General features: G+C 31.6%; 2 protein-coding genes across 4 annotated transcripts in view; one reads left to right on the plus strand and one right to left on the minus strand.

The window, feature by feature from the left end:
• Positions 1 to 27,653, minus strand: part of pic (DNA damage-binding protein pic) — a 65,254-nt gene that overhangs the window by 26,735 nt on the left and 10,866 nt on the right. The window lies entirely within an intron of this gene.
• On the plus strand, positions 1,091 to 27,195 carry Cyp301a1 (Probable cytochrome P450 301a1, mitochondrial). 2 transcript variants are annotated; one of them, XM_074138648.1, is made up of 12 exons: positions 1,092 to 1,233; positions 1,319 to 1,394; positions 5,704 to 5,918; positions 6,522 to 6,768; positions 7,804 to 7,920; positions 7,993 to 8,069; positions 20,063 to 20,264; positions 20,636 to 20,804; positions 22,925 to 23,094; positions 24,252 to 24,330; positions 24,407 to 24,631; positions 26,926 to 27,195. In XM_074138648.1, exons 3-12 carry the CDS (start codon positions 5,711 to 5,713, stop codon positions 27,031 to 27,033), a joined length of 1,602 nt encoding a protein of 533 aa, XP_073994749.1. In that variant the 5' UTR covers positions 1,092 to 1,233; positions 1,319 to 1,394; positions 5,704 to 5,710; the 3' UTR covers positions 27,034 to 27,195. The 2 variants fall into 2 exon arrangements, with proteins under 2 accessions (XP_073994748.1, XP_073994749.1); XM_074138647.1 differs by lacking the exon at positions 1,319 to 1,394 and having other exon boundaries at positions 1,091 to 1,233.

The raw sequence follows: 27,653 nt of genomic DNA on the forward strand, positions 1-27,653 counted from the left end.
GAGAATTCTTCGAAAACTGCTCTTACGACTTCCTGCCCAAGCAGCCTTTTATTTCATGAATTTTGAATCAAAGCTGTATGTATTCTGTTCACTTAAATAACTAATTTCGCGACGTTTTATAATTTGGAAAATCCTGCACATTCTTATATTAAGTAACTTGGTTTAGGGCATGCTGAGGATAGGTTAAAGGTGTGATTTTGGTATGATGCGCAGTTTTATCATCTGGTTATTATTAGTTAAAACTAAATGATGCTGAAAGTCGACGCGGCGGTAAGAGAAAGTGCCTAAATGTTCACACCAGATTTTATTTTTTTTAGATGACGAAAAGAACAGGGATTAAAATATGTAGTCATCTATCTTATTAAACTATTAGATGCATTTAAACACTGTAGAAGACCAATAACTCAGTGAGATAATAGTAAACAATTCGATTCCAAGCGCCACGTTAGCCGAGCAGTTAGAGATGAGGCCCGCAAAGCTAAGATGAATGGCTTGGTTCGATTACGGTCTAGGCCTTGATTTTATTTGATGACTAATTAGAGAAATGAATTACAGTAAAGTATGTTTGCTACTCACCTCCGTCTAAGTCAGCTAATTAGATAGTTGGACGGAAAGCTCGCCTAAAAGAAATAGGCATTACTTTACTTTTCCTTTCTTTTAAATTCGATTCATTGCCTTGGGTCAAAATTTAGGAAACCACTGTCTGTTTAATTATGCTGTCTACAAACAGCCAGATAAGTACCCATACAAAATTTATATTTAAAAAAACACTTATTCATAGGACCTCAAAATTTAGTTTTTCCGGCGAAAATTTAAGTTGAAGATCTTCCGAATGTTTGTTTTTTTAGTAGAGATGGATCTTCGTTAAGTGCAAAGACCTTGCTGAAGAGTGAAGCAGTTCGAATAAGAGGAATTAGATAAACAAATAGTAGGAGTTTGTCTTTAAAATTACTTGCGGGGACTTGGCCTAGTCATACGAATGAATATGTAGAAGAGCCGCTAGAGAGCTGGTCTTCTCCCACTACGTAGTACAGTCCAATACATCGTACCGTCCGGCGACTTTCTACGTTGTCTGTGGTCTTAAAGTAGGACAGACGGTGTGCATTCCACTAGTAATTACATACAGCTGAGACTGTTGCAATTCTGATTGTTGCATTTCTTCTTAGTGTTATTTAATTCATTTGCATGATTTTTAAAAAATAGTATTAGTGTTACATTCTCAAACAAAAATAGGTAAGTACAGCCTCCTGCAATAAATTCTCGTTATTTCTTTGAACTTTCTCTAAAAATGTAATATGTACAATCTTGTGATTTCCAGAGTTCGGAGCTCCTGTGTCTGGTGTGAACACTCACAAGACTCCGTTTTACTGCAATTCTCTCATGTTCTAACTTAAGTAATCATTTTTCAAACTCCAATTTGTAAAACCTTTTTAATTGTTACTAACATTATCTAGATTATTACACCGAAATTACACTTTTATGGGGGAAAAACTCTAAAAAATGAAAAGTGTATTAAACTTTCGGCTAAGGTGTTTTCTTCAAACTCGGCAATTTAGAGCTTCACATTTATCCCCCCCCTTCTACAACACCCGTGGCTGAACATTTTAAGGAAAAGGTACTTTAAAGGGATGCCCACCAATCTCTCCCACAAAGTCCCAATATCGAAGTTTCAAAGAAATAAGTTTTTTAAAAAACTTACAGCCACCATGAATGTGCAAAGATTAAAAAATAAACCGCTGGATGCATTTTCGAAACAAACAAAAAAATAAAAAATTGCAAAAATCGAAAAAGTACAAGTAAAAGTTGTAATTTTAGTTGTGGCTGGCATTTCCTTTAAAATTTTGAATTTTAGCAACTCATTAATAAGATACTGTGCCACACATCCTGTTAATTGGTCCTTTCGAGGAAAGGATATCTACCCCTCTCTCCCAAAATTGACCTTAATTAAATTTTTTCGGAAAAATGTTTCAAATATAAGTACCACATTTTTGAGAAAACCTCTAAAAAGTGGAAAATGCATTTTGTAATATGGTAGTTACGGTAGAGGAATCTTGATCGCTAAGTTACAGTCTAGTCCTCTGTTCGAAACCTAATTGATATATATATAAAGTTTCTGTTCCCTAGTTTTTTTGGTTTTTGAGATATTTTGTTCACACGGAGAGAGAAAATTCTAACAAACAATTTTTTGGACACAGGGGACTTCAAAACGGTGAAAACTCAAAATTGAAAATTTGACATGATTGCAACACTAATTCTTACCTAGTAAGAGAAAGTAAAAATTACATATTGGTCTGTTAAGTTGCTGATTTTAAATTTTGATTTCCAACTAGAAATACAAATTTTTATGTTCTTTGAAGATTAAAGTGGTTTTAAAAAACGTAAAAGCCTGTTTAGACATATGCACGACTTTTCTACAATCCTATTGGTAAATCGTACATTTTCTCAAACTTGGTACTTTTAAACATTTTTTTCTTTGTACCAACAATATACAATTTTTCCAGCGTATCTGAAGAAAGTTAAGAGGAAAACCTGCTCTTACCCCTCCTCTTGCCATGCCCTTACCCCTCCTCTTACCCCTGCTCAGAACTGCCCTAAAACGAATTTCCCTAGAAAAATTATTTCAATGAAACTTATGGATTCCCAATACGTACTATTTATACGATGTTTAAATAAAATCCAAGAAGCCGTTTTCGAAAAAAATATTTCAGTTTCCGAAAAGTGAAAAATCCATTCAGTGAAGTGGTATTTCCAAAGTGTAAACTCGGAATTTTCCCAACATCTTAATCCTCCTTAATGATATAAAGACTCTGCACCAATCATTATACTGGAATAGCACTTTAGAGGAAGCATGACCACCACCCCTTTCTCTAAAAGATCTCTAAACGAATTGGTTTAGATAAATGTTTAACATAAAAGTTGTAGAACTTTATGAGTACAATGAGAGCGACATAAGAGAGCGGATCATAAGAGAGCTCTCGAAGCGAAAATTGTGAAGAGGTTCGGTTCGGAATCGACTCTTCAGGGTTAAACCCTGCCCTGAGGCGCTACACTAGATTTTCATGAATGAAGCGTTCTTTTCTTTTCATTATGATTTCTTAGTTCTTTCAAATTGGCTTTTGCTTTTTAGTTACCTTTTTGCTTTGTTTTTAATGAAATAAATTTATAATTTGTTCCTTGTTTTGTAAACAATGTAAGAATCAAATGATCTAAAATTTCAATCGATTACCCCCCCACCAATGGTCAGTGTCCATGGTTGAGTCATTTAATTTGTTTACTTAATGCATATTGTTACTGAAATATTATTTTTAAATAGATATGGTGCGAAAATTCAAAATTTTCGTTTTATCAGTAGTGAGACTCTAGATTGACATTTTCTAGTCTTCCCAAACCATAACTCAAATGAAGACCTGCCGCTTTAGTATGAAATTATTTTCATGAAAATAAATTATAGTTCCGCGTCATGCTTTTCCCAAATGACTTTATTTTCTTGTTAAAAATATAAAGCCGTTTTATTTAATAAAAAGTCGAAATATGAACAACTGAATTTCAGAAAGTGAAAGTCGTCTGAATATTTTTTATTTATACACGCAGGAATGTCATTTCAAATTAGTGATAATACAATTAATAACATTATCATGCATTAAAAAAAAGTTACGCATACACTGAAATAAGTAATACATTACAGAAAGTAAATAGCTACAAATAAATGAAAAGAAAAATGTATGCTGCAAAATTATTGTATATAATGTAATGTAAACATTATTTAGATGGAAATATTTATCCCAAACAGACTAGTTAATAATAACTAATGTAAATTTCTCAAGTTCTTAATCAATAGTCTATTGTTGATAAACGTAATAAATATTCGGCAGGAAAATATTAAACTCATCAGCAATATAGGAGGGACATTCAAGAATTAAAGAGACAAACTGATGTAGAAATGAAGTAGTTTGGTACTTTTATGTCTTAACCTTACTGCAATCAGCTGAGAAGAGTTTGCGAATAAAAACTTCTTTTTTTTATAACCTCAAAATTGCATTCAATGATGGCGCGTCCACTTGAAATTCCCATGTTAGCTGAACAACGTTCAGTGATCCGTTTGTTGCTTCATGAAGGTGAAAAACCGGCTAAAATCTTTTCTGGAATAATTTTAGAGTATGGGGGGGTTGTATGAACCGCAGAAATTTTTAAGTGGGTTGAACAGTTCAAAAACAGTCTAACATCGGGGACTGACCAGCATCGTTATTGAAGTGCCAACTACTTAGCTTCAAACCCGCATTGACGATATTATTCATGAAGACCGACGTATTACAGTTGAATATATAGCAAAAACAGTTGGAGTAAGTGTTGTCACAGTTCATAACATCATTAAAAACAATCTCAAGTACTTAAAAACAAGTGGAAGGTGGGTCCCGAAAGAGTTAACACAACAACACAAGGAAGCAAGACTCCAAATGTGTTCAGACTTGAAAGAACGCTATGAAAGGGAAGGTGACCCGTATCTAAACAAGATTTTAACATGTGATGAAACTTGGAATCACCATTTTGAACCAGAGTCCAAAAGACAAAGCATGGAATGGAAGCACATCATCTCACCTGTCAAAAAAAAAAAAAAAAAAATCAAAACACAAACATCAACGGGAAAAGTCATGTTGGCCGTCTTTTGGGGTGCACGAGGAGTCAACTCTTATAATTACTTCATCCTCCCTACAGTCCAGATTTGGCTACCCCTGATTTTCATTTGTTTAATCTACTCAAGCAGGCATTAAGTGGAAAAAAGTTCAACAGCGAGGAGGTCAAAGAATTCGTGGGAAACTGGCTCAAAGAACAAGAGAAAGACTTCTTTGCATCAGATATAAAAAAAACTAGTTCATCGTTGGGTCAAGTGCATTAATATTGTTGGGGATTATGTTGAGAAGTCTTATTTTGTAAAATAAGTTGATAAAATATTTTGTAAGTTTTTTTTCTACATCAATTTGTCTCTTCAATTCTTGAATGTCCCTCGTAGTTACAAATGGACCTAAGTAAAGAAATGAGAAAGAATTGGGAATAATTGGCGAAGTAATAATTTTTGGAAGGAACAGGTTTATTGCATGAACTTGGAAATCAATTTATTAGAGCAATTCAATTTATTATGGATAATTTTGAATTGGAAGACGAGGTCTGCTCTTTATCTTTGAACAAAACGAGTGCCGAAATTTAGGGAAACTTTCACCCAAGAATATGCTATCAGTTGATAACCCGTTCATCTTGTCAATCCTTTTGAGAAACCTAAGCTGTATCCGCTAAGTAGTCTAGACGGGCTTTATAATACAGGGTCCAGGGAGAAGCTAATTGAAGGCTTTGGACGGGCAGTGTGTATATAGTCTTAAAACTCTTAATGGTTAAGTTCCCAAAGATGAAACTCAGCATTTAATAAAACTGTTACTTTGGTAGCTAAAGATGAGTATAGATACCGATATCATTTACAAATTAGTTTCTATTAATAGGAGTATTCGTAAAATGTACTGTTATTATCTTGAATAGCCTAATTATCACGTACATCTGAGATATCCTTGAAACAATTTAATATTATTTGCCAAGAGTGGTATGTTAGTATTAAAAATAAGTGACGTAACTTATTAACGGTTTAAGTGACATAACATTTTCATCTTTCCTGTGCTTTACACATTTTGAAATTAATTTCTTTGAATATGTTTCCAGAATTGTAATGAAGAAAGTGTTCTGTGCTGGGAGTTTTAAAGGGCAGTGCGAATTATTAAGGAGTGTATCAGTATCATATAAAACTCATGTGCAAGAATGTAGTCATGTAACTTTACAGCAAGAGGAAGTGCCAATTGTTCGTCCATATTCAGAAGTTCCTGGCCCAAAACCGATTCCTATTTTAGGAAATACTTGGAGATTTTTTCCAATAATAGGTAAGCGTTTTAATTTTAGGATGTGTGACACTTGCAGATGGTATGAAATTATTGACTATCTTCTCTCCGAGAGCGCTAAATCCTCGCCAGAGCAAAACCTGGGCATTTTTTAAGACCCCTGTATTGCTTTTTTTATTATTTTTATTTTTCTTATTCATATTAAGTGGCAATGAACAATCTAATTCTTTACAAAATAGAAATCTTACACACGGAATGTTGCGTGCTGTACAGAATCTTACCTACGCTCTAAACAGATCTTTGCTAAATATGCAGCAAGGTCCGGTAGAACAGGCAAGTTAATTTTTATTTAAAAAGTGTGATTACTCTAGGAGGAGAAAGGTTCTTATAAACTTAAAATTGCTGTATTTATTACTTTTTTCTCCTTCTTCTTTTCAAAAAAGTTCTCTTTTCATCCGGTCGCTTTTCAAGATAAAGCAAAAAATTATGAAAAAATGTTAAAAATAATGTACTTTATCTACATTTTTACATTAAAATTTTATTTTACCCTTGATGGTCCGAAACGTACTAAGGAACAAAAAAAAAGATCAGTGTATCTATAACGTCTTTTCAATTAGTACTGTAAGCTACATTAATCCGTTGCAGGTCAGTATAAACTTTGTGATGTGGCCGCTCTATCGAGAACACTGTACGAAAAATATGGTACTTTAGTGAAAATGGCCGGTCTGATGGGTCGACCAGATCTAGTGTTTGTCTACGATGCTGACGAGGCGGAGAAAGTATTTAGACAGGAAGGTGACACACCGTATCGACCATCAATGCCCTGCCTTGTTAAGTATAAATCCGAAGTGCGCAAAGAATTTTTTGGACAACTACCAGGCGTCATTGGTGTGTAAGTATTTACATTTGCTGATACGAGTAGTTTATACAGTCAACTAAACTGAATAAAAAGATTGAATTGTGACCCTCACAATTAAAGCAGCAACTAAAGGCCTATCTGCTTGATAAGACAGGAGTTTGTACAGAGGTTCCTCGAATGACCTTGAACATCCGAACTCTGAGTAATACAAGCCCTTAGTGCTGACACAGCTTTGCACTGCACAGTGCCAGCAGAACTTGCAGTTTACACTTCTTCCTGACAAATCCTACACAAGCAGTCGCAGGTTTTATTGTTGTAACTTTGCGGTAAACTTCAAGTAATCAAGTTCATAAAGTTCTGAGTCCTTAAAAATCAATTTCTTCTTCCTGTGGTTTTATGGTGCTTGAAGAACCTTGGCCTTAGATTGGAGAATTTCCTCCAAGGCATCATTATTTTTTTATTTTATTTTGTTCATCCTCCGTATTTTAAAGCTCCATTCTATATGGAGCTTTTCTCGCGGTTTTGTTCCTTCTGAGAGTCCCTCGCAGAGCCTTTTCGATTATTGGAAACACTGCACATTACTCAAAACAACGCGGCCTATTTATCTTTATTAATGTCACTTGATCTTTCTCCTAATAGAGTTCTCTAAGTTTTCTATTCTCTTTAACCCGCTTTGTTGGACTGGTCCACAAATTGCTCTTAATACTTTTCGCTCCCAGCTATTCGAACGCAACTTATCTGTCCTTTTTATGCTCCAGGTCTCGGAGCTATATAACTGTAAGCACTGGTTTGAGCATCGTCAAATACGGACATGGCGAGCTTCACTTGCCTAGCTACAAATTTCTTCGGAGAACTGGCAAAAAGACTGCGTAACAATTTTTCCCGGTTGTAATTTGACTTTTAATAACGTGGGCACGTCGTTATGAGATAAACAGAGCCCAGATATCTTAATTCTTCACACCCAAAAAATGGCGTTTCTCGACCATTAACTCACAGAATCCCCGTAATCTTCTTTTGGTATTCAATTTAAAAATAAAACTAATTTTATTTCCTTTACAATAATTTCAGACATGGTGAACCTTGGCGAATATTTCGTACTAAAGTACAAAAACCAATACTTCAACCATCTGTAGTTAGAATGTATATTTCACCAATTGAAAGTATCACTGAAGAATTTATTCAGAGGTGAGCAACGCTGAGTTATATCTGGAGTTAAACATTACAAGTATGTATTATTAACCTTTTTTTTTTTTGTAGAATAGTGCAACTAAAAGATGAGAAGGAAGAAGTGCCAGAAGATTTTGACAATGAAATACACAAATGGTCACTGGAATGTTAGTACAGTCATTCAAAGTTTGCTTGGGTACATTTTACATAGGATTTTCAAGTAATTTTTAGTACTACAATTGCGATTTTGTGTATTAACAAATCCGTTCTCAACCAGAAAATGGGTCTTATCGTTGAAGACGACTTTTTAGTCAAAAGTAGGTTCAACTTCCCGCAAGTTGAAATTAAGAGGAAAGAGATCAAAAGACCTCAGATCTTTTGGTCGTACGAAGTTAATTCAAGGCAGCTGTCATCTCTTGGATCTAATGTCTCTGTCTCTAATGAATATTAGTACTTGTATGGGTGTCAAGGCATTCATTTAGGCAGCTTGCCTGACGGGAAGGATTCGTATGGTATCCGCGAAGGACCTGAGCTATTTACAGCTTAGCAAAATAGCGCAGTAGTTCATCCAACAAACCGTTGATACACAATTAGACGTAGGAATGGTGAGTGTAACCTCAGGCCAGAAGTTTACATTTGAACAGACAACTCGTGTAAATTTACTACGATTGTTACTACAGTAATAATTTTTTTTTTTAATGATTTAAGGCGCGTCAACATCTGAAGTTATTGGCGCCCGGAGATTTTTTATTGCCCTGCCGGCCTCCGAACAGTGTCTCTCGTTACAGACAACACAATCTAACATCGGACGGTGAGCTGTAAGAAGCTCCTAGGAATAGAAAATCTAAAGGCGAGCAGCTGGATTCGCTAACCACATAGCTAATCCCTTACCCTTATAGTTATTAAAGGGTATAAGGGTTGATCGTCAAAAAGTGCACGAAAAAGCGTAACGTTGGAAAACACCCAAATTTGACAATTTTTTTTTCTTTTTCTATAAAAGACAGAATTCCCAAATTTTCATTCAAACAAAGGGCAAACCCTTCTTTGTAACTGTATTTTTTTTGCAACAACCTAGATCTAATAGGTTTCGAGAAAAAAGTTGCCGAAAATGAGCAAAAACCGCTTTTTCAAAAAATGTTCTTGTTAACTTTTTTATAAACTGCGTAGCGCCTAAACGCTTAAACCGATCTTCATGAATGAGGTGTCATTCGATTCGGAATTTTATGTAGATGTGCCTTTTGGGAATGGATTCGAACACGGAACCTCCGCGTGGGAGTCCAGTATGCTAACCTCCATAGCTAATCCCCGTCCAAAATTATTATTACTAATTACTCTGCAAATCTTGCCCCATTTTGATAAAATTTGGTAGGATGATAGGGTTAGGGCTCCCCTAGGTAACATTAAAGCGGCGATCAGCTCTTACACTTGTTAAGGTGAAGTATAGCATTCGATTCAAATTATCGACACGTGAACCGATTTTCATGAATGAAGTGTCATTCGAATCGAAATATTGTACACATTTGCACTTTAAAAGTCTCGACGCTGTGCCATATAAGGAGGGCAGTTCGCCCCACCCAAATAAGGCGTTTTCTAAAAATATTATTACTAATAATTCTATAACCCAAAGTCCGATTTTGATAAAATTTAGCACGAAGAAACGGTTAAAACTCCTCTACGTGGACATCTTTTGTCTCTAATTGTATAAAATTTAGTAATGATCTGTAGAGTAAAACACAAGATATTTATAATTAAATTTTTGTTCCGTTTGAAATCTGTCGAGTAGGAAAACAGATATTAACAGTTAAATTTTGGTTTCGTTTGAAACAATGAAATCATTAACATCTAATACGTCCAAAACTACTCGATAGATTTTGTTTATATTTTATCTGTATATAGAGACATCTTTTGTCTATAGTTGTACAAGATGTCTTAAAAATCTCACGAGTAGGAATCGAGATATTTAGAGTTAAATTTTGGTTTCGTTTTAAACTCTGAAATATTTAACATCAAATATCTCGAAAATTACTCGATAGATTTGGTTTATATTTTATCTTTCTATGGAGACAACTTGTGTCTATTATTGTATATAATTTCGTACAAATCTGTCGAGTAGGAAACGAGATATTTAGAGTTAAATTTTGGTTTCGTTTGAAACGGTGAAATCTTTGACTGCAAATATCCGAAAACTGCTCGATAAATTTTGTTTATTTTTTATCTGTATTTGGAAGCATCTTTTGTCTATAGTTGTACAAAATGTCATAAAAGTCTCTCGAATAGGAAACGAGATATTTAGAGTTAAATTTTGTTTTCGTTTTAAACATTGAAATCTTTAACATCAAATATCTCGAAAACTACTCGATAGATTTTGTTTATATTTTATCTGAATAGAGAGACAACTTGTGTCTATGATTGTACAAAATTTCGTACAAATCTGTCCAGTAGGAAACGAGATATTTAGAGTTAAATTTTGGTTTTGTTTGAAACAGTGGAATCATTGACTGCAAATATCTCGAAAACTACTCGATAGATTTTGTTTATATTTTATCTGAATAGAGAGACATCTTTTGTCTATGATTGTACAAAATTTCGTAAAAATCTGTGGAGTAGGAAACGAGATATATAGCTTTAAATTTTGGTTTCGTTTGAAACATTGATATTTTTAACATCAAATATCTCGAAAACTACTCGATAGATTGTGTTTATATTTTATCTGTATATGGAGACAACTTGTGTCTATTATTATATAAAATTTCCTAAAAATCTGTCGAGTAGGAAACGAGATATTTAGAGTTAAATTTTCGTTTCGTTTGAAACAGTGAAATCTTTAACATCAAATATCTCGAAAACTACTCGATAGATTTTGTTTATATTTTATCTTTATATGGAGACAACTTGTGTCTATTACTGTATACAATTCCGTACAAATCTGCTGAGTAGGAAACGAGATACTTAGAGTTAAATTTTCGTTTCGTTTGAAACAGTGAAATCTTTAACATCAAATATCTCGAAAACTACTCAATAGATTTTGTTTATATTTTATCTTTATATGGAGACAACTTGTGTCTATTATTGTTTAAAATGTCGTACAAATCTGTGGAGTAGGAAACGAGATATATAGCTTTAAATTTTGGTTTCGTTTGAAACATTGATATTTTTAACATCAAATATCTCGAAAACTACTCGATAGATTGTGTTTATATTTTATCTGTATATGGAGACAACTTGTGTCTATTATTATATAAAATTTCCTAAAAATCTGTCGAGTAGGAAACGAGATATTTAGAGTTAAATTTTCGTTTCGTTTGAAACAGTGAAATCATTAACATCAAATATCTCGAAAACTACTCGATAGATTTTGTTTATATTTTATCTTTATATGGAGACAACTTGTGTCTATTACTGTATACAATTCCGTACAAATCTGCTGAGTAGGAAACGAGATACTTAGAGTTAAATTTTCGTTTCGTTTGAAACAGTGAAATCTTTAACATCAAATATCTCGAAAACTACTCAATAGATTTTGTTTATATTTTATCTTTATATGGAGACAACTTGTGTCTATTATTGTTTAAAATGTCGTACAAATCTGTGGAGTAGGAAACGAGATATATAGCTTTAAATTTTGGTTTCGTTTGAAACATTGATATTTTTAACATCAAATATCTCGAAAAGTACTCGATAGATTTTGTTTATATTTTGTCTGTATATGGAGACAACTTCTGTCTATTATTATATAAAATTTCCTAAAAATCTGTCGAGTAGGAAACGAGATATTTAGAGTTAAATTTTCGTTTCCTTTGATACAGTGAAATCTTTAACATCAAATATCTCGAAAACTACTCGATAGATTTTGTTTATATTTTATCTTTATATGGAGACAACTTGTGTCTATTATTATATAAAATTTCATAAAAATCTGTCGAGTAGTAAACGAGATATTTAGAGTTAAATTTTCGTTTCGTTTGAAACAGTGAAATCTTTAACATCAAATATCTCGAAAACTACTCGATAGATTGTGTTTATATTTTATCTGTATATGGAGACAACTTGTGTCTATTATTATATAAAATTTCCTAAAAATCTGTCGAGTAGGAAACGAGATATTTAGAGTTAAATTTTCGTTTCGTTTGAAACAGTGAAATCTTTAACATCAAATATCTCGAAAACTACTCGATAGATTTTGTTTATATTTTATCTTTATATGGAGACAACTTGTGTCTATTACTGTATACAATTCCGTACAAATCTGCTGAGTAGGAAACGAGATACTTAGAGTTAAATTTTCGTTTCGTTTGAAACAGTGAAATCTTTAACATCAAATATCTCGAAAACTACTCAATAGATTTTGTTTATATTTTATCTTTATATGGAGACAACTTGTGTCTATTATTGTTTAAAATGTCGTACAAATCTGTGGAGTAGGAAACGAGATATATAGCTTTAAATTTTGGTTTCGTTTGAAACATTGATATTTTTAACATCAAATATCTCGAAAAGTACTCGATAGATTTTGTTTATATTTTGTCTGTATATGGAGACAACTTCTGTCTATTATTATATAAAATTTCCTAAAAATCTGTCGAGTAGGAAACGAGATATTTAGAGTTAAATTTTCGTTTCCTTTGATACAGTGAAATCTTTAACATCAAATATCTCGAAAACTACTCGATAGATTTTGTTTATATTTTATCTTTATATGGAGACAACTTGTGTCTATTATTATATAAAATTTCATAAAAATCTGTCGAGTAGTAAACGAGATATTTAGAGTTAAATTTTCGTTTCGTTTGAAACAGTGAAATCTTTAACATCAAATATCTCGAAAATTACTCGATAGATTTGGTTTATATTTTATCTTTCTATGGAGACATCTTTTGTCTATAGTTGTACAAGATGTCTTAAAAATCTCACGAGTAGGAATCGAGATATTTAGAGTTAAATTTTGGTTTTGTTTTAAACTCTGAAATCTTTAACATCAAATATCTCGAAAATTACTCGATAAATTTTGTTTATATTTTATCTGAATAGAGAGACAACTTGTGTCTATGATTGTACAAAATTTCGTAAAAATCTGTGGAGTAGGAAACGAGATATATAGCTTTAAATTTTGGTTTCGTTTGAAACATTGATATTTTTAACATCAAATATCTCGAAAACTACTCGATAAATTTTGTTTATTTTTTATCTGTATTTGGAAGCATTTTTTGTCTATAGTTGTACAAAATGTCATAAAAGTCTCTCGAATAGGAAACGAGATATTTAGAGTTAAATTTTGTTTTTGTTTGAAACAGTGGAATCATTGACTGCAAATATCTCGAAAACTACTCGATAGATTTTGTTTATATTTTATCTGAATAGAGAGACATCTTTTGTCTATGATTGTACAAAATTTCGTAAAAATCTGTGGAGTAGGAAACGAGATATATAGCTTTAAATTTTGGTTTCGTTTGAAACATTGATATTTTTAACATCAAATATCTCGAAAACTACTCGATAGATTGTGTTTATATTTTATCTGTATATGGAGACAACTTGTGTCTATTATTATATAAAATTTCCTAAAAATCTGTCGAGTAGGAAACGAGATATTTAGAGTTAAATTTTCGTTTCGTTTGAAACAGTGAAATCTTTAACATCAAATATCTCGAAAACTACTCGATAGATTTTGTTTATATTTTATCTTTATATGGAGACAACTTGTGTCTATTACTGTATACAATTCCGTACAAATCTGCTGAGTAGGAAACGAGATACTTAGAGTTAAATTTTCGTTTCGTTTGAAACAGTGAAATCTTTAACATCAAATATCTCGAAAACTACTCAATAGATTTTGTTTATATTTTATCTTTATATGGAGACAACTTGTGTCTATTATTGTTTAAAATGTCGTACAAATCTGTGGAGTAGGAAACGAGATATATAGCTTTAAATTTTGGTTTCGTTTGAAACATTGATATTTTTAACATCAAATATCTCGAAAAGTACTCGATAGATTTTGTTTATATTTTGTCTGTATATGGAGACAACTTCTGTCTATTATTATATAAAATTTCCTAAAAATCTGTCGAGTAGGAAACGAGATATTTAGAGTTAAATTTTCGTTTCCTTTGATACAGTGAAATCTTTAACATCAAATATCTCGAAAACTACTCGATAGATTTTGTTTATATTTTATCTTTATATGGAGACAACTTGTGTCTATTATTATATAAAATTTCATAAAAATCTGTCGAGTAGTAAACGAGATATTTAGAGTTAAATTTTCGTTTCGTTTGAAACAGTGAAATCTTTAACATCAAATATCTCGAAAATTACTCGATAGATTTGGTTTATATTTTATCTTTCTATGGAGACAACTTGTGTCTATTATTGTGTATAATTTCGTACAAATCTGTCGAGTAGGAAACGAGATATTTAGAGTTAAATTTTGGTTTCGTTTGAAACGGTGAAATCTTTGACTGCAAATATCCGAAAACTGCTCGATAAATTTTTTTATTTTTTATCTGTATTTGGAAGCATCTTTTGTCTATAGTTGTACAAAATGTCATAAAAGTCTCTCGAATAGGAAACGAGATATTTAGAGTTAAATTTTGTTTTCGTTTTAAACATTGAAATCTTTAACATCAAATATCTCGAAAACTACTCGATAGATTTTGTTTATATTTTATCTGAATAGAGAGACAACTTGTGTCTATGATTGTACAAAATTTCGTACAAATCTGTCCAGTAGGAAACGAGATATTTAGAGTTAAATTTTGGTTTTGTTTGAAACAGTGGAATCATTGACTGCAAATATCTCGAAAACTACTCGATAGATTTTGTTTATATTTTATCTGAATAGAGAGACATCTTTTGTCTATGATTGTACAAAATTTCGTAAAAATTTGTGGAGTAGGAAACGAGATATATAGCTTTAAATTTTGGTTTCGTTTGAAACATTGATATTTTTAACATCAAATATCTCGAAAACTACTTGATAGATTGTGTTTATATTTTATCTGTATATGGAGACAACTTGTGTCTATTATTATATAAAATTTCCTAAAAATCTGTCGAGTAGGAAACGAGATATTTAGAGTTAAATTTTCGTTTCGTTTCAAACAGTGAAATCTTTAACATCAAATATCTCGAAAACTACTCGATAGATTTTGTTTATATTTTATCTTTATATGGAGACAACTTGTGTCTATTACTGTATACAATTCCGTACAAATCTGCTGAGTAGGAAACGAGATACTTAGAGTTAAATTTTCGTTTCGTTTGAAACAGTGAAATCTTTAACATCAAATATCTCGAAAACTACTCAATAGATTTTGTTTATATTTTATCTTTATATGGAGACAACTTGTGTCTATTATTGTTTAAAATGTCGTACAAATCTGTGGAGTAGGAAACGAGATATATAGCTTTAAATTTTGGTTTCGTTTGAAACATTGATATTTTTAACATCAAATATCTCGAAAAGTACTCGATAGATTTTGTTTATATTTTGTCTGTATATGGAGACAACTTCTGTCTATTATTATATAAAATTTCCTAAAAATCTGTCGAGTAGGAAACGAGATATTTAGAGTTAAATTTTCGTTTCCTTTGATACAGTGAAATCTTTAACATCAAATATCTCGAAAACTACTCGATAGATTTTGTTTATATTTTATCTTTATATGGAGACAACTTGTGTCTATTATTATATAAAATTTCATAAAAATCTGTCGAGTAGTAAACGAGATATTTAGAGTTAAATTTTCGTTTCGTTTGAAACAGTGAAATCTTTAACATCAAATATCTCGAAAATTACTCGATAGATTTGGTTTATATTTTATCTTTCTATGGAGACAACTTGTGTCTATTATTGTATATAATTTCGTACAAATCTGTCGAGTAGGAAACGAGATATTTAGAGTTAAATTTTGGTTTCGTTTGAAACGGTGAAATCTTTGACTGCAAATATCCGAAAACTGCTCGATAAATTTTGTTTATATTTTATCTGAATAGAGAGACAACTTGTGTCTATGATTGTACAAAATTTCGTAAAAATCTGTGGAGTAGGAAACGAGATATATAGCTTTAAATTTTGGTTTCGTTTGAAACATTGATATTTTTAACATCAAATATCTCGAAAACTACTCGATAGATTGTGTTTATATTTTATCTGTATATGGAGACAACTTGTGTCTATTATTATATAAAATTTCCTAAAAATCTGTCGAGTAGGAAACGAGATATTTAGAGTTAAATTTTCGTTTCGTTTGAAACAGTGAAATCTTTAACATCAAATATCTCGAAAACTACTCGATAGATTTTGTTTATATTTTATCTTTATATGGAGACAACTTGTGTCTATTACTGTATACAATTCCGTACAAATCTGCTGAGTAGGAAACGAGATACTTAGAGTTAAATTTTCGTTTCGTTTGAAACAGTGAAATCTTTAACATCAAATATCTCGAAAACTACTCAATAGATTTTGTTTATATTTTATCTTTATATGGAGACAACTTGTGTCTATTATTGTTTAAAATGTCGTACAAATCTGTGGAGTAGGAAACGAGATATATAGCTTTAAATTTTGGTTTCGTTTGAAACATTGATATTTTTAACATCAAATATCTCGAAAAGTACTCGATAGATTTTGTTTATATTTTGTCTGTATATGGAGACAACTTCTGTCTATTATTATATAAAATTTCCTAAAAATCTGTCGAGTAGGAAACGAGATATTTAGAGTTAAATTTTCGTTTCCTTTGATACAGTGAAATCTTTAACATCAAATATCTCGAAAACTACTCGATAGATTTTGTTTATATTTTATCTTTATATGGAGACAACTTGTGTCTATTATTATATAAAATTTCATAAAAATCTGTCGAGTAGTAAACGAGATATTTAGAGTTAAATTTTCGTTTCGTTTGAAACAGTGAAATCTTTGACTGCAAATATCTCGAAAACTACTCAATAGATTTTGTTTATATTTTATCTGAATAGAGAGACATCTTTTGTCTATTATTGTACAAAATTTCGTAAAAATCTGTGGAGTAGGAAACGAGATATATAGATTTAAATTTTGGTTTCGTTTGAAACATTGATATTTTTACATCAAATATCTCGAAACCTACTCGATAGATTTTGTTTATATTTTATCTGTATATGGAGACAACTTGTGTCTATTATAATATAAAATTTCGTACAAATCTGTCGAGTAGGAAACTGGATATTTAGAGTTAAATTTTGGTTTTGTTTGAAACAGTGAAATCTTTAATATCAAATATCTCGAAAACTACTCGATAGATTTTGTTTATATTTTATATGTATATGGAAACAACTTGTGTCTATTATTGTACAAAATTTCCTAAAAATCTGTCGAGTAGGAAACGAGATATTTAGAGTTAAATTTTCGTTTCGTTTGAAACAGTGAAATCTTTAACATCAAATATCTCGAAAACTACTCGATAGATTTTGTTTATATTTTATCTTTATATGGAGACAACTTGTGTCTATTACTGTATACAATTTCGTACAAATCTGGTGAGTAGGAAACGAGATACTTAGAGTTAAATTTTGGTTTCGTTTGAAACAGTGAAATCTTTAACATCAAATATCTCGAAAATTACTCGATAGATTTTGTTTATATTTTATCTTTATATGGAGACAATTTGTGTCTCTTATTGTATACAATTTCGTACAAATCTGCTGAGGAAACGAGATATTTAGAGTTAAATTTTCGTTTCCTTTGATACAGTGAAATCTTTAACATCAAATATCTCGAAAACTACTCGATAGATTTTGTTTATATTTTATCTTTATATGGAGACAACTTGTGTCTATTATTATATAAAATTTCATAAAAATCTGTCAAGTAGTAAACGAGATATTTAGAGTTAAATTTTCGTTTCGTTTGAAACAGTGAAATCTTTGACTGCAAATATCTCGAAAACTACTCAATAGATTTTGTTTATATTTTATCTGAATAGAGAGACATCTTTTGTCTATTATTGTACAAAATTTCGTAAAAATCTGTGGAGTAGGAAACGAGATATATAGATTTAAATTTTGGTTTCGTTTGAAACATTGATATTTTTAACATCAAATATCTCGAAACCTACTCGATAGATTTTGTTTATATTTTATCTGTATATGGAGACAACTTGTGTCTATTATAATATAAAATTTCGTACAAATCTGTCGAGTAGGAAACTGGATATTTAGAGTTAAATTTTGGTTTTGTTTGAAACAGTGAAATCTTTAATATCAAATATCTCGAAAACTACTCGATAGATTTTGTTTATATTTTATATGTATATGGAAACAACTTGTGTCTATTATTGTACAAAATTTCCTAAAAATCTGTCGAGTAGGAAACGAGATATTTAGAGTTAAATTTTCGTTTCGTTTGAAACAGTGAAATCTTTAACATCAAATATCTCGAAAACTACTCGATAGATTTTGTTTATATTTTATCTTTATATGGAGACAACTTGTGTCTATTACTGTATACAATTTCGTACAAATCTGGTGAGTAGGAAACGAGATACTTAGAGTTAAATTTTGGTTTCGTTTGAAACATTGATATTTTTAACATCAAATATCTCGAAAACTACTCGATAGATTGTGTTTATATTTTATCTGTATATGGAGACAATTTGTGTCTCTTATTGTATACAATTTCGTACAAATCTGCTGAGGAAACGAGATATTTAGAGTTAAATTTTCGTTTCGTTTGAAACAGTGAAATCTTTGACTGCAAATATCTCGAAAACTACTCAATAGATTTTGTTTATATTTTATCTGAATAGAGAGACATCTTTTGTCTATTATTGTACAAAATTTCGTAAAAATCTGTGGAGTAGGAAACGAGATATATAGATTTAAATTTTGGTTTCGTTTGAAACATTGATATTTTTAACATCAAATATCTCGAAACCTACTCGATAGATTTTGTTTATATTTTATCTGTATATGGAGACAACTTGTGTCTATTATAATATAAAATTTCGTACAAATCTGTCGAGTAGGAAACTGGATATTTAGAGTTAAATTTTGGTTTTGTTTGAAACAGTGAAATCTTTAATATCAAATATCTCGAAAACTACTCGATAGATTTTGTTTATATTTTATATGTATATGGAAACAACTTGTGTCTATTATTGTACAAAATTTCGTAGAAATCTTTTAAATAGAAAACGAGATATTTAGAGTTAAATTTTGGTTTCGTTTGAAACATTGAAATCTTTAACGTCAAATTAGTTAGTTAACATAGCTGGGAGGCCTTTTGATAAGCTAGTGCTAACTGACTAATCGCATGCGTCTTATGAGCACATCAAAAGATAGCCTGTATTGTTTTGACATGAAAACCACATACTGAACATTTCCGTTAGATTGAACGACGAAAACGCTCATGCCTTTAAGCTTTACCCAGGAGTCCCTCTCCAAACGATTAAATCTTTCCAAAGAGGTAAGACTAGAGAGGTTCTCTAATTAGAGGTTGCCACAACAAAGCTCCTTGTGGCATAAGCTGACTTCGCCAATCTCCACGGAATCTAATCTAATGTACGTCAATTTTCATAAATTAGAGCGTTATGTTTCGGATACAAACAATAGATGGATTCATGTTACTGTTCAAATGTAAGAGATTTAAGCCATTTAATCTTATCCTAGAGCTGGAATTTTAATTAAGTATATTGTCTATCTTTATAATTACATTTTCCTAGTATTTTATTGTAAAAGCTTTACTTTTTCGTATATTTTCGGGTGTCTAACCTCAATTCTGGATGTGCCTCAGTCATTTTTGGATTCATAAAACTAAAGAATACATTTTTAAAATATATTTTAATCTAAAAAGCCGCAATTACGAAATTATTTTAAGGTTTGCATCCAATCAAAAATATTTCTCTTTTCCATAACTAGAAACACATAGATATAACAAGTATTTACTGTTTAATACTTTTCGGCGCCCTCAGATAGAATTTTTTTTTCATTATGACATTACGATCCTATGAAGAAACACTAAGTTAGATATCCAGTTTTTACTTAATTATTATTTAAATAAATTTATGTTGAAGATGAATTTTGCCGTAAGATAATACTTGAACATGTTCAAAGTTAACAGCGAAGCCAATGATCTGAATCATCCTGTGTATATTTTCAAACATATTTGCTTTAGGTATAGGACAAGTGGCTTTGGATGTTAGATTAGGCTGTTTAGAACCAGAGCTTTCTTTGGACTCAGAACCACAACAGATAATTAATGCAGCTAAATTTGCACTTAGAAACGTTGCAGAATTAGAATTAAAAGCTCCATATTGGCAATATTTCCCTACTCCTCTCTGGTATCGCTACATTAACAACATGGATTTTTTCAGAAAGTAAGTATTTAACCTGTTTATTCTAACGGTTAATTAGTTTATTAATTTATTTTCTAATTTATTACTTTTTGGAATAAAACTCATAGCTAGGAGTTGATAGATAAGAGAAAACCGAAAAATCTGGAACTATTAGGCAAAAAAAATTCTTTTGATAGTAGATCTATGTTAGAGAAATGAAGTATAACAATGAAGAAAAATAATTCTCTAACAATTATGCTAGTGGTTATTAGCACGAAATATTCTTAACTTTTTGCTTATAGCATTGGTTTATTAGGTTTTGCAAAAATTATTCAACAGAAAAGTTTCTAAAACAGAAATTTGAAATAAAAAAACGTATAAATTGATTCATAGCAGGTTTATATCTGTTACAGGATTTGCTTGAAATACATCACTATTGCGCTGACGGATCTTGAGAAGAAATCATCCTCTAAGACAAATAACTGTGACTATTCCCTACTAGAAAGAGTACTGATGAAGGAGAAAGATCCAAAAATTGCTTGCATTCTTGCCTTAGATCTGCTTCTGGTTGGAATTGATACAGTTAGTACTTTCCAATGTTTTATTATTTTTCAATTCTGACAGTTTACGGATTCTCATCTTTACTAGGGAATAGTTCATAAGAATTTGACTTGCTGGCTATCAGGGAACAACTTACAAAATAGAGTCAGTCAGCGATTGTTATTTGCAAACAGGACAGAAAACAATTAGATTTTACTGACGCATCTAATTTCCATGAACAAAGAACTCCTTATTACAGAACATCTGATGCAGTCTAAGCAAACTGCGGAAAACGGAATCTGCAATTATTATATTATAACAGAACATTTGTAAAAAGCATATAATTTAGAAGAGTTTTTTAGTTTTCCACCATTTCCAGCATTTCTATAAATTTAATTAACAACTCATTTAAAATAATAATGGTCGTTCAGAATTTTTTGTGAGGTAGTTATTTTAGGGTACAAATACCATTTACTCATAAAATCTTTATGATTTAAATTCGTTTCAAGTAAACTGTTTTTAAGGAGGTGTTTCGGAACGGCACCCATCTCTTTAAATTCTTTTATTAAAATCATTTTATTTTAGTTAAGTATAGTAATTTTATAGTAATAATTATATAGTTATATATCAATATAGTTATTGTTATAGTTAAACTAATTTGAAATAATTTAAAAAAATGTCTGCAGATTCTCCAACAACGATATGTTTTATGAGGTGCAAATGTTTTGATGATCTAAGGCAGCGATTTAATTTGGCTAGTACTCTTAAGAGGTTTTTTTTTAATGGAAACAGGAGCATATGATGTTTTGCAGTTTCAGTTTCATGGCATTGCAGGATGATTTTGGAAATCAGAAAAATTTAATTAAAATTGTCAATGTCTGGATATTATCAAAGCTTTAGAATCTTGATATAATCTGCATTACCGTAATATTCTACCCAAACTACGACCTTTAAGATAGTTTTAAATTGCATATAAATAAACTGTCAGTAGTGGCCTAGATTCGTGAGACGTCAAAAAAAATTCCTGCATTACACATAAATGGGGAACAAATACAACATTAACCAAGATAAAAACTGCATAATTGTAAAGCAGATGGTGATAAACTTGAACATTTTATCTGAACTGTCCCACGCTAGCACCTTCAAGCGATATGAGGTTGTCTATACATTTCACTCATTCTGAAAGATTTGTAAATTTATATAATCTTAGCTCAAGAGAAAAAATAAATAATATTTTCTTTAGACTATTCAAGCACACCAGCTAATGCTATATTAGAAAGTGAAAACGTGTGTTAATTGTTCATGAAAATAATTATTTAAATGTTTTTTCTACTTTGAAAATTTTAATCTTCGATAGATTAGGTTTTTAGATTATTTTGTAAGAGTTAATTAAGAAGTTTTGCAAACCGTTTAAATATTAAACCAATATATATCTCATTCTACCTTTCCGATTTTAATTAATTCTTTACTAAATTTTAGAGAAAAATCTACTCTAAACATGGTATAAGTGGCAATGATTTCGTCATAATAGGTATTGAGATATAGAAGGTTAAATTTAGGAGGTTTTGCACATCCTTCAAAATTCAAACTTCTAAATCTCTTTCTACTGTTCCGATTTTAATGAATTCTTTACCACATTGTAGAGAAAAGTCTACTCTATAACTGCCAAAAAAAAATAAATGATTTAGTCGCAATCATATTATTGATTATCGAGTTATTGATATATCGAAGATTAAATTTGAGAGAGGTGGCAAACTTGGAAAATTTCAAACCTCTATAATATATTAATATTTTTAACCTCTATATCTCTCTTTCGGCTATTCCGCTTTTTATGATTTCTTTACCAATTTGTAGAAAAAAGATTTCTCTATATGTGGTATAAATAGCAATGGTTTAGTGATAATAGTTATTGAGATACAGATGGTAAATTATAAATAAGAGCTATAGCTGTTGTCGGTCTGGACGCTGATCACATGGCTACTTGCTGATTTGTGTGCCTTTTAGCGTTTAATAAACTCTCATACTTAACTTTTTATACTGTAAGATTTTTTAATGAGATTATATGTGTAAGTAACTAACATTCAGTAACAATTCGAAGTTTGAAGATAATTGTTGTAAGAGAAAGGCATGTGAGGTTTTATAAAAGACTTTATTTTTTAAAGATATCAATGGCAGTTTGCTCAATGCTGTACCAGCTTGCAACACGGCGTCAAGAACAAGAAAAAATCCACGAGGAACTAAAACGATTACTGCCAAATCCTTCAGTCAAACTTACGTCCACCCATCTAGAGCAAATGCATTATCTAAGAGCTTTTATTAAAGAGGTTTTCAGGTCAGTTTAAAACCGAAAGTTATTTAATTTCTTATAAATAAATACTAAAACTATGAGTGGCAAAACTCTAACAGAAAAAAGTTGCAATTGCAGACAACTGATTGTAACGACAAAAAAGTTATAACCTCTAAACGGATTGTACTCCTTTTACATCGCATATTCCAATACCATATTATAGCCACTGTTGAGGTAGTATCTTATCAGAACCAGTGGGTACATTCGTGCCGGAACATTTGGCATATAAATAAAAACGAGTTTTCAAGACCTACACATCCAGTTCCCCCTCCTAAAAATCTCGCCTGTGTCTTGTTTTTTTGCTCCTTAATTAAATCCATGTTTTAATGAGTAATTTAGTGTTGCGGGGTATGTTGATCTAAATCTAAACACTTGTGGATTCCTTCCTTACATACCTCTCTTTACTTATCGACCTGCACTTCTTTAAGGTTTTGAAACATGCATCCATCTGCCCACCTTCGGTGCTACGAATCACCTAAACTTCGAGTCCTGGTCTATTTTTACTCCTCCTATCCTAGTTACCCTCAAAATTTTGTAAGGAACTGATCCCCATATTAATTTTATTCAGGTCTAATTTTCGGCTCGCCCTATTATGTAAAAGGTTTTGGTCGTTGTTCGTCTACAACCATCAGGTCAGTCCGAAGAGTAAAATAGGGATTAGTCCCTTATTGCAGAAAGGAGCGAACTAAACAGTATTTACCTTCCAGGAACCTTCCAGAGGTGTCCTTGCTTCAAATAGTCTAAGGTAGCATCACATCATTATAAAGGAGTCTTTTTTTTCCTACACTTTCACTACGTTAAAAAATTTGATTAGGTCGCTGGAAAATGCTGTTCATTTTATCTGTTATAGCACGCGCATCTTCTTTGATCTCTAGCCGGTTCTGGATATTCATCAATCACATTCATAGGTTTGATGCAGAGTTGAGGTTCCCACAGACAAAGGTATAGGTGTGACTGAAGCTTTACTTCAATATGTCTTTCCTTGCCCTATAAAATGCTTGCTCGTACCAGATCTAAGAGAAAGAAAACAATTAATAAATATGTACTTCCAATTACTTAAAACTGTTCTTTCAGCCACAAAATCTCATTATATATTATCAAATTTTATGAAAAATAAGAAAATTTATTTCTTTTTGTTAAAGGTTGTACTCCACAGTGATTGGGAACGGAAGGATGTTACTGGAAGACATGGTGATTTCTGGTTACCAAGTACCGAAAGGGGTAAATAGGCTGCATAAAGTATTCTAGGAACTTTGAAAGGCTCGAATTATTGAACACGGAAATTTTTGAATTCTAGGTACATCTTGTATTTCCTTCCATTGTAACAGGCAGCCTGCCGGAATATGTTAGCAATCCTACAGAGTTTAAACCAAGTCGTTGGTTGAAATCTTCAGATACTAAGAAAACCATGTCCGACACAGATTATGTCCATCCATTCGCTTCTCTTCCTTACGGATATGGCGCTAGAATGTGCCTTGGGAGGAGATTCGCTGATTTAGAGATGCAGATTTTGATGGCAAAGGTATATATATTTTTTTTAATCGTAAAATTAAAAGGTGAGGGAAAGATGATTAGGCGAGAAATCTCTGCTCTCTCCAGTCCAAGGTTTCGCCTTTCTGTATCATGACTGTTGGTCACGAAGAGGTAGCAGGGACTAGTGTATTACGATTCTAGATTTGGATGTTTGCTATCTAAATTTGAGCTGGTGTGAGGATATCTCGGAAGGCATTTGGCACTAGGTGAAGCTATTTAGTCGGGCGCTCTGCAGATAACTGGGGGAACGGGAGCCGCCCTATAATCTAATCAAAATCTGATGGTGATTGAAATATAGATTTTTTTAAATTATAAGTTATTAAGGCTCCATCCAGTTTATAAGTAGTGACACCATCTGTACTAATTACTGTTTATTTTCAGTTAAATTAACAATTTTCTAAATGAAAGTAACCTTGGTTATAATTTTTAAATTTCGAACCCGGAATCTCCACGTTGGAATTCAGTATCTGCTAACCACAGAGCTAAACCCTTCCGTCCTTTAATCTTATACATCAGTTTTTGTTTTACCTAGAGAAAAAACATTTTTTATCCAAACGTACGAGGGGCACTATTTATATTTTGAGCCTAATAATAAAAAAACAGTAATTTGTCTTCCATTCTGCCTGAGACTCCTCCAAAACATGGTTTTTGAATGCATCAACGGCTTCTTCTGCCGACGAAAATCGTTGTCCACGTAATTTATTCTTGACGTTCGGAAACAAAAAGAAGTCATTTGGTGCCAAATCAGGACTGTACGGCGGATGACCCATTAATTCGATTTTTTGAGTGTTCAAATAGTCGGTTGTTAGAAGAGATGTGTGACAGCTGGCATTATCTTGATGAAGAATGATCCGACGGCGCTTGTTTGTTTTCCTTATTTCATCGAAGACTTCCGGCAAACAAATGGTTGTGTACCATTCAGAATTGGTTCTACGTTCCTCTAAAGGCACTGTTGCCACATGACCAGTTTTTCCGAAAAAACAGGCGACCATTTGTTTCGAAGTGCTTCGAGCGCGAACAACTTTTGTTGGATTTGGTTCATCTTGAAACACCCATACAGTCGACTGCAGTTTAGTTTCCGGCTCATACGCATATATCCATGATTCGTCACCTGTTACAATCTTATACACGTCTTTTGAAGCACCGCCATTGTATTTCTTAAGCATTTGCTGGCACCAATCGACACGAGCATCTTTTTGATATTTTGTCAGATTATGTGGGATCCAACGAGAACAAACCTTTTTCACGGCTAAATGATCATGCAATATTTTATATATGCTGGTGGAACTAATGCCTAAGGTTGCCTCAATCTCACAGTATGTCACATGCGATCTTGCATTATTAGTTTTTGCACAGCATCAATGTTTTCTGACACAACTGATTTTGGACGACCTTCACGACTTTCGTCGGTGAGCGAATGACGACCACGATTGAATTCGTTATACCAGCGTTTCACAGTGGCAAAGTACGGGGCTTTATCGCCAAAAGTGGAAGTAAGTTGATCGATGCACTCCTGTCTTGATAATCCACGTCGAAAGTCGTAATAAATCATGGCACAAAAATTTTCACGAGTTAATTCCATTTTTTCGCTGAGACACTATTTTCAAGTGACTGTAAACAACACAAATCGCGCTCAAAAAACAAAACGTTCTGAAGAAGGTTTGGTCAAAAATGTCAAACTTTCAAGTGGAAACGTCAGATAGTACCTGACAACACTCAGTGTTGCCAAGGCTCAAAATATAAGTATGCCCCTCGTACCACTAAGCTTTACATTTTCAATATAATACAACTTTAAAGTTACCCAAACATTTTTATTATTACAATGCAAATTGATCAACTTCAGCGTTAAAAATCAATTATTTAATATAACACACACACATATATATATCAGAAGTGTTTTTTACCATATAATGCAATAATGATTTGTTTACTTATTAAACTTATGCTGGAAATTCAATAATCATTTTTCTTCAAATTGAATAATTGATTTTTTAGTGATGAAAATGATCAATCGGTAGAAATTACTGTTGTAACTTATAAATTAATCTATTTAAAATAAAAAAAATGGATTACTACTTTTAAGACTAAAAAAAGTTTATGTAAAAAAAAACCTGCCTACACAACACAACAATATTAAACCTTTTTCTAAAGATTTCTAATCTAAAAAAGTTTAACTTGATTAAAACAAAGATTTACTTTGACTAAAAAATGCTGCAAATATTGTTCTTTTTCCCATCTTTAATTTCTGCAATTAAGTTTCTAATAAATTTAATTTTGTTTCAGTTGATACGCTCATACAAGTTGGAGTACAATTATGAACCGCTAGAATATAAAGTTACATTTATGTATGCACCTGAAGGAAAATTGAAATTCAAATTGACTCAAAGATAAAGTTAAGAATATAAGATAAAGACAAAGTGTTCTTGTAAAAATATATACATAAAAAATAATAAACTTATGAAAAACACATATAGTTAAAAAAATGTTACAAAGGCTTTTTTAAAAAATTTAAGTCTCTGGCCTGTAAAGAATTTTATTGTTAAAAACCCGATGCTATCTTGAAAAATTGGAGTTGAAGAGAAGTTTTTCCACCGAATTGTTTATGCAATTGTAAATTATGTATTAGTTTTATTTTGTTTTAAATTATGCATACTTTTTTGAGTGAAAAAAAAAAGGCTGTAGTTGAAGGTCATACTTATCCACTAAGGGACTAATCAAGTTAGTTGAAATGATTTAGAGTTCTTTGAGATACTTGCAAAGAGCAGATTCAAACAATTCGGTTTGAACATTGATCAGTATTAAAAAAAAGGAAAATTCTTTACACAACCAAATCTAGAGCCATGTTTAAAGATCTATTCTATGAGTTCCCATTAAAATGGGTTTTGATGGTTTAAAAAAATAAAATAAATAGAAGTTAACTAGCCAGTGGCTCAGCAAGGATAAATGTGGGGTAACTTTTTTTTGGCCCCATTGCACACTTATTAGTTATTAGAACATTAGAATTTGGTGAT

Source organism: Rhodnius prolixus, unplaced genomic scaffold (assembly GCF_049639745.1).
Source record: "Rhodnius prolixus isolate KJV_2025 unplaced genomic scaffold, Rpr scaffold_11, whole genome shotgun sequence".
Classification (NCBI taxonomy): Eukaryota; Metazoa; Arthropoda; class Insecta; order Hemiptera; family Reduviidae; genus Rhodnius; species Rhodnius prolixus.